This window comes from Trachymyrmex septentrionalis, unplaced genomic scaffold (genome assembly GCF_001594115.1).
Source record: "Trachymyrmex septentrionalis isolate Tsep2-gDNA-1 unplaced genomic scaffold, Tsep1.0 scaffold24, whole genome shotgun sequence".
NCBI classification, from domain to species: domain Eukaryota; kingdom Metazoa; phylum Arthropoda; class Insecta; order Hymenoptera; family Formicidae; genus Trachymyrmex; species Trachymyrmex septentrionalis.
This window is the reverse complement of record NW_017305397.1, coordinates 2,547,740-2,556,671: the sequence shown is the minus strand read 5'-3', so window position 1 is coordinate 2,556,671 and position 8,932 is coordinate 2,547,740. Positions and strand designations below refer to the sequence as shown.

The 8,932-nt window shown below is 31.3% G+C and overlaps 1 protein-coding gene across 3 annotated transcripts in view; it reads left to right on the top strand.

Moving 5' to 3' along the window:
• The window catches only part of LOC108748736 (myb-like protein AA), a 91,597-nt gene that overhangs the window by 4,817 nt on the left and 77,848 nt on the right, over nt 1-8,932 (top strand). For 2 of the 3 annotated variants that reach the window (XM_018487040.1, XM_018487041.1), the window contains one exon: nt 6,200-6,255. In XM_018487040.1, coding sequence (XP_018342542.1) covers nt 6,223-6,255 — 33 coding nt within the window. In that variant the 5' untranslated portion in view covers nt 6,200-6,222. Of the gene's footprint in view, nt 1-2,190; nt 2,240-6,199; nt 6,256-8,932 lie in introns of those variants that run through there. The other variant, XM_018487042.1, reaches the window with a different exon arrangement.

Sequence of the window (8,932 nt, the reverse complement as noted above, 5' to 3'; positions counted from 1 at the left end):
TCGAATAGTTTGATCATCTTAGTTTGCTAAAATCTCAGATTCTAACCGGTGTCTTCTTGATGAATTTACGTTTGGTAGATTTTTTTCTCTTAAATAAAACATAAAATCGTAATGATAAAGATCGAGATGATATAAAGTAGAAATCAATTTGGGAAAATTATAATATCGGTTTTTTTACCTCAAAAGTGACACAAGTAAAAAAAAATAAGTAAGAAAAGGGGGGAAACTATTTTTCAACTTGACCTGAAAACATTATTGATTAATCAAATATTACTGGCAAAAAAAATATATTCTTAGAAACATGATCAAATGTTATGTTTGTCATTTTTATTTCACAATTCTTAAAATATGATTCTTTTTGAGTTGCGATAATTTGGATATTCTATAAAATAATGTAACAAATTAAGAATAATTTGTTAAAAATGATACATTTGAAATATAAACGCATAATTTTACTGAAAGAATATGCTTCCACAATTTACTTACAAATTGTGTCAGTGTTATGTTTTTTTTGTGTTAATTTTTTACATAATATATGTGTTACTATCTCACAGATTGATTTTGTGTTAAATTAACACAAAAATTTAAGTGGACATGAAATTTTGAGTGGACCGTGAATGTTTTAAATTTAACATACCTACATTTTTCTAACTTATTTATAGTAATAACTCGAATATCACATTTTTTTAGTTGTATTACTTTTAAAGTAAGGCAATTTGATTTTTTACAACGATTTTGTGATTAATTCTTGACAATTATTTTTAAATAATTTTTTAACTAATTATAAGAAATTACTTAATAACCATTATCATATATATTCATCACAATTATCGTCAAAAGTGTATCAAATATTATTTATATATATATTATTGACTTTTTAAAAAATAACTTCAACTTGATGTTATCTTGATTTTATTATGATATATTCTGTATTCTACCTGAGTTTTAGCTGAATTTCTTGCAACTCCTTTATCTTTTCTGTCTTTTTTTCTTCCAACATGGAGAGAAAAGGAGAACCATAGAAGAAGTTCGGTTGAAAAGTACAGGGGCCTTATTCTTGAAAAACATTATATACTACAAAAATAATAGGGAAATTTATAATATACTCTCTAAAGAACCCTACACATTTCTTATGGATTTTGGTTCTCGGTCAAATCTTCTCATATTTTGGGAAATTGTAGTTTCACATGTGATTAAATCTTGATTAAAAGTTTCAATGAGCGCGACCTTTTAAAACTAACAGTTTTCGAGATATAACCGATCAAATTGTGGCTAATTTCCATTATTTCGGATATTGGGCGATATAAACAATCTCGGTTCCACATGATCCTACAAACTTCGAAAAAATACTCAAATGACAAAAATACTGCCACTATTAAAAAAGAATGAAAATATTTGCGCTCAATTGAACAAGAGTAGCTGATTTTAACTTTTTTTTTTTTTTTTTTGGAATAAAATTTCCATCGTTTGGAATAAGACTTCCTTCCTTTAAAGTGACTCTCATTCCAAAAAAGTGAAATCTCATCTCCCCCCTCCTTCCCCTTCCCAAAAAGGGTGAAAATCTGCTACTCTTATTTAAGAGTACAAATATTTTTACTCTCCTTCAATAGTGCTATTTCCATTCTTTTGAAGTGAGATTTAACTCCAAGAAATTTCGAGAGATCGCGGTGCCGCTCGGAAAAACAGATTGCCAATAAAACGCCAATAAATACATCGTCATCTTTCCGCATTCTAGACTTAAAGGCAAAGGTGGTAGCGTCAAAAAAAGGTTTGATTTCGCGCCTTTTCAACGTTCGACGACGCTTTGAAGGAAACTTTAATTTCGAGTAGCTGTAAAAGCAGCTGTAAAATCGTATTGAACGCGTTACGGTAGCAAACTCCAGCGTCGCCGCCGTCGCGCCGATTCGAACCGATTTCGCCATCACGTACGCTCTCCGGTTAGTGTACTTTCGCGAGAAAGCGGTGTAGCAGCGGAACACAGAATTCTTTGCCGCGCGCGAGACCCCGTTTCGCGATCGCGAGGAAAAGCTGACCCCGCCTGAGAGTTAAAAAGGCTTTACACTTCAGGAAAACGTTGCGTCGATTCCGGCGTGTTTATGAAAGCTGATGGTGATTTCTAATTCGAAACTTGTGTTGTATATAAGAAGAAAACAAAACAGTACAGCAACTAGAAAATTGAAGAAAGTAGATAACAAACTTCAACTACGAAATTACGACAAGCGGAATCAATCAATCTAAAGTGAGGAAATACAATGTTAATAATCGTCTGTACATGAAAAGAACGATTTTACTGAAGAAATTGAAAAATTTAACTAGACGTGAAAATAATTCTGTTGGACCGTTAAAATAATTACGTGTATGAATCTCAAGCATGACGAGCAAAGTCCTGCACAAAGTTTTGACATTCTAGCAATTCAGTTTGAGCGTTCTACATAATTATTTTGAAAAATAAACAAAAAACTCGCTCGTACGCCTACAATATATGAATAAATAATAAGGCTAAAAGGAACGAGTAAAAATTAGTGTTAAATTACTGAAAATTTTATGTAATATAAATACACGAGACAGCATGTTTTGGCTTAATTACAATTAGCCATCTTATTCAGCCATCGTATATTGAACTAATAATTATTTTAATTCAAACAAAATTATTTTCAAATCTGTACACCGTTGAAGCATTTGTGTTACATTTAACACATTTTATATGTCTTACACGGTCCACTTAAATTAAAATGTAAGATTTAGTACAAGATGAATAGGTTAGAAAGTATCACAAAAATATTATATTAAAAGCACAAAGAAGGTAATACTGACACAGTTTGCAAACAAACCGTATACCGGAAGTATATATTTTTTTAATACAATTAACATTTATATATGTTATTTATATTTAAATAACATATATTTTATTCATCTTCGAATTTATATGTTTTAAAACACATTTTTATATTATTTATTTATTATATTTACTCATAAACTGTATTATTCTGATACTAAGAAATTTTTTGAATATCAATTTAACACAAATTATTAAAATAACATAATTATATTACGTTAAATTAATATCCGAATATGTTAAAAATTCAACACAAAATTTTAACGAGGACTTGAGTGGACCGTTTCTAACACAAATTCGCAATGTTTTTTTACTGTATATTTACCTAAATTTTTAAATACTTCAATGAAATCCTTCTTCCCGTAGTAATTATAGTTGGATGGGCTTACAAAAAAATAAGACAGTATTAACGAAAATATGTTATTCACACAAAAATCTGTATCAATGTACTGTTTGATTCATTAAAAAAAAATGTTTATCGAAATCCTCCTTTCTGTGTAGTAATTATAGTTGGACTACAAAAATAAAAATATTTGTCTGAACTTAAGATCGTTTCGAGCCGAGGTGCAATGGATGCAGTGCATTTAGATTGTCTTGCATCGTTGACGTGTCTTTAAAAATAATTGTACAACCGATTTTCATATAAACAATGATGTAAGATTTATTCAGATTTAAAGTTCAGATGAAAGTTGTATGAATTATTTGGATCGATAGAAAAAGACCGGACACTCTGCATTTGGACATAATAAACGTTTGACGACGCTATCTAAATCCTCCTTTCCATGTAGTAGTAATTATGGTTGAATAGACTACAAAAATAATATAGCTATATTAATGAAAAATATGTTATTCATAGAAAAAGTTTGTGTCATTGTACCGTTTAATTCATTTTAGGAAAATATTTGTCTAAGCCGGAAGAGTATAATTGTCGCAGCTTATTACGAGTTCTTGTACTTAAAATCAATATAACTGTATTATTGTCCTGTTGTTTCACCACTATTTTAGTTTGTACTAACGAAGCGACGGTCCAACTATATTAAGATAGTTTGACTAACAGTTTCTGTAGTGTTGTCGCAGCTACAAATATTAAGTTATATTTGTTACCGTGACTGTATTTTGATAGTCCTTACAATTACTTTTATTCTCATGACTTTATAAACTAGTTTGCATGGTCTTCAACTTCATATTCATATTATAGACTTGCTAGCAGTACTTTGTTTCTTCTTACAATGAGTGTTTTAATTATAAGCCTAGAGGTCTGTCCTTTTGAAGAATGAATTTCTGAACCGGTATACATTTATGCAATAAGTTGAAGTGAAACAAACTATTCTATATTTGTTTTATTGTAATTTATTGCACCGGTTCACAACATTTTTTCGGAAAAGAACACATTTTAAATTATAAATTAACCTCTTTACACTTTTTTTTTATGAAGAATATTGCTAATTAATAGATAACTATATTAGTTACACAAAAAATATTTTTTTGCCTTAATTAACAATTTAGGAATATTTTTGCCCGTAAATTTGTAAATATTATATAGCCATCGCTAACTAATGAGTCAATTTGTCTTTTTCATTTCAGCGATAATTTCCTTGATTTACTTCTTTTATATACATTTTTTACCGCTTATTTACATATTTTATTTAAATCTTCTCTTTGAGGAAGCCTCATCCAAGTCTAAATCTCATGAACTTATTTCATTCTCTATGCAGGAAATGTATGTGAAGTTAGCATCCCCCAACATTAAAATTTCGTAGCCTGATTAGAGTTTCCGCTTTATTTTGCAGAGACTAATATGCAGGAAAGTATAAGAGCGCGCGGCTTGAAAAAATTCCGGATCTACTGTTCGCCGGTGGCAGCACTCCGTTTGCTGAATCCATTTGTCTTTATTAGCTGTATTTACATCTGAAAGATGCTGCACGAAACGCACGAACGGAATTTTCCGTTTCAATGGTCGCTGTTACGTGACATACAGCGGAAATCCGATGGAAAAGTTTTTCACGTTCGCGAAATCGATCGTTTCGCAATTCCTATCAATATCTCTGATTAATTATCGCTTATTATCGTCTACTCTAATAATTTGACGAAATATGCGGACAACTTGTGTTGCGTACGAATCGAGTAACATATTTTTTCCTCTTTGTATCGCGCGTTTTCCATTTTTCTTTTAGCAATCTTTTATTTTTATTGTTCGCAGTTTGAAATCTGCGGCGATTCGTGCTTCGTCGATTCGAATTTCGCCTCGGCATCAATTCTATTCGGAGAGACGTAGATTTGTATAGCAAACAGCTCTTAAACAGTTATATGCCGTAAAAAATATCAATAAATCTCACGTCTAATTTTTACCGATATAGATTAACTTTAATTTTGGTTCAATCAAATTTGTTCTTCATCTTTTGCTAATTTTAAGAATTCTAAAAAGATGACAAGTAAGTTGAATTGGGATTAAAGTTAATTTATTGAGTTGGAACAAAAGTTCGTAGCGCTACGAACTTCAAAATTCAAACAGCTGTAACTTTGTTAAAAATAAACGAAATTTAAATTTAAAACAAAGTTTTAAAGCTTAATATTCCTACTTTCGGAAGATCAGTATGTCTTTTAAATTTCTGTGAATTTGATAATTTTTACATAAAACTATATGAACTGGACAAAATGAGAAATTTTCTTCTCAATTTATGGACCTGTCACGTGCTCAAAAAAAAAACTTACGAAAATTTACCACTTTCTAACGTAAAAGTTTAAAGTTTTCCTAACAAAATTATTTTTTTTTAAATTTTTTGTTATCGAGTTATTGCGGATTAAATAAAAGGAGCATTTTAACTTTGATTGCTCGTAATTCCGTGAAATAAAATATAATTTAAAAAAACGTAATTAAAAAAAAAAAATTAAATAGGTTGTTAAAGCTGAAACTTCGCTCTATCTATCTGCTCCATAGTATCGAATAGTATAATTGCTAAAGTGTTTTTTTTAACATGATGCAAATGAAGTAGCGCTGCGGACTTTCGTTCCAACCCAATCCATTAATGTAAACATACATCGATTGATTAACTTTTTGCGGTATAGTTACATACCTATATTCTGTTCAGTCGTTTACGATTTTTACAAATTTTTTACATTTTTTAAATATTTTTTACTCCTTGTTTGTAATACTTGAGTTCCTTCTGGAAAAGTGTAATATCATCACACCTTAATCTCCTCGAAAAATCTCACGAATATCAAATTTTGTTGAAATTGAACTAGTAGAAAAACGTATGCCGCAGAAGATTAAGAGAGATGCATCTTCGCGAGATTGAATATTTATATCTTGATGAAAGAATACGTAATATCTTTACTGACGAAATGCGTTATTATCTCTTTCAGAAGGACACACGGACAGGGATGGCATGAGGGAGGGCTCCGGCAACGTTGCCGACGTGGTGAGTGGATTTAATACACTTCTCTCAAGAGGTCTGTTTTCTATTTCTAGATTAGACTGCACTAGAGAACTCTCTTTCTCGCTTTCGCCAAATATCAAATCTATACCTATTTCACTTTAAGTTCCAAACGTGTACACTAGTTCAGCCACAAAAAAACAGACCTAAGATTTACTTTAGTTCATCTTAACCCGGGGATGCGACCAAATTTTTTGAAACCGCGTTCCGTCTCTCGCGTAGGAAAGTCTCGCCGATGGTCGGCACAAAAGTCTTAAGTTAGTTATCGTCGTTATCTTTTGGCACCTTGCGTCAAAGTGACCGCATTGGAAACAGCCGTGTGGAGTATTTTCGAAAGCCTACGGGCTGTTGGCGTCGAGAAGTAGGCTACCGGGTTAACTCGGCATAGAAACGGAAAGAGAAAAAGAGAAGGTGGAAGAAGGAGAGGGAAGGAAGTTGGAAAAAGCGAGTGGTATGAGAAACAGAAAAAAGGAGAAATTTAATACCTTACATTACTGAGATAATTGATCCGTAACGATATAACGCGACGGCTATCTGCGATCACATACGTGATTTCTTGCATCTATGCTTCGCTCCAGCAACTCGACAGAGACGACGTAGTAAACCGAGAGGCCGGAAGGGATGAAATGTATGACACACACACACACACACACACACACAGTGCAAGTTTGAACCAACGACTTGCTGAAGGGACAAAAGCGCGAATATATATAGTGCAGACAACGATGAAATACGAATGCTTTTACAACTTTGCGAAAAATCGGATGTATTTTATCTTCATATTTTACAATAATCTTTTCGGTTAAAGTATGTAATTTTAACGGAACTTTCTAGTACCCGTTTCCTCGTAATTTCTGATGATGAAGCTCGGACAAATTGAGTTGATTATTAATTAAAATAATGAGTATTATTTATGTAGGAATGCGGATACTAAGTAAACAATGCCTCGTTCAAGTAATACTCGCCAATCTATTAATTCCTCTACCATGTATATTAAAATTCCGCAATGGATTCTCTCATTAAAAGTTATCTGAGCTTTTTGATTTAAAAATATTAAAATTATAGAAAGTTTCTATTATTCAACTTTTTCCACTTCGACGCCTTTGATAAATTTCTGTTCAAACTCTGCATTGTGTGATGGATTGAGTGAAACGAAAAATGTTTTAGAAAAATCTCGAACAATATCTTTATTATAAGAACCTTCACATTTATTGACTTAATTACCGTCTGAATTTATCCAAAATATAAAACAATTTTAATAACTTGAAATCCCATTGTAATTAATTCACACACAGTCTTTAAATGATAATAAAAAGTTTTTTTTGGAAAGAATGTTTTTGTCATATTCATGTTAAATTTGCCGGTAACATCGTACATTTTATTTATCGCGCTTCGATTATGATTCAATGATGTATAAATTGTTGACTAAAACATTTGTAAACTAATTATGCAATATTCGGATATTGAATAGTTAATAAATTCATGTTAATGAAACGTATTAAAACCGTTCTATTAATATACCATTAATATTTCATATGTTCTACTTCTTGAACGAACAAAGCTTATTTTCAACATTATAAATGTTTAGACTATTTAATATTAAACACATTTGTGTGTACAATATAATAAAATATATTGAAAATTCGAATGTATATGCTTGATTAAAAATCGTTTTAAATTACGAGCACTTATGTACGTTTTAATTACTCAATTACATTGGGTAATCACAAAAATAATCAATTGCCATTATTATAATGCGATCGTGTTCTATTTTACACCAGCGAGGAAACACGACAGCATTCTCGGGGAGAGTGACAGGTGACAACAGTCGTTGCTCGTTCCTTGTTACTCGCTATTCATTATGCAATGCGCGACAGAATTAGATCTCGTTATCGCCTCGTACGATTTTACAGCGTCGAGTTGGCCACGTGTCGTAATAGACATGAATGTAATCGATATTAATCGACAGGTTTCACGGCGCAGACCGTCCTATGTCTGCCCGCTCGAGATCGATAATCGGATCGATCGCAATTAACGGTATTAATTAGCGGATTTCTCTATATCACGTGTATACGAATACAATGCTTCGTCGCCATAAATTGTATGTATCTCGCGTCCCATTTGTTTCATTAGTACGCTTAAACGAGATTTGGGTATACGTTTCATCTGCGAATACCAACGCAGATCGTATTTCGTATCGTTTGAGTATGGAAATTGCAAAAATATATCGGCCATTTAAAAGCACATATCATATCTGCAGAACGTATTATGTACTATCTTTAGAGACTTGCATATTACCTTTTAGTTTTAATCTTATCTTTACATTTATGTAATAGTCATATTACAGAAAATATTTAGAACGTATATATATAGCACATCCATTATTATACCTTCTTTAGAAACTTGCACGTATCTTTCAATTTTGATCTTATCTTTGTGCATTTATGTAACAATTTCGCAATAAACGCAATAAACGCATTAATAATGTACAGAAATTAGACATAAAAGAGCTTAAAAGTATATTATAACAAAGAAATATTACATTTTTACTAAATAACATTTTTCAGCATGTTTAAAAATCATATATTTGTACTTTTGTTTTGCTGAACGAAAATTATTTGCCAAATTAACGACCTATTTTTTTAATTCATTTCGCGGAAAT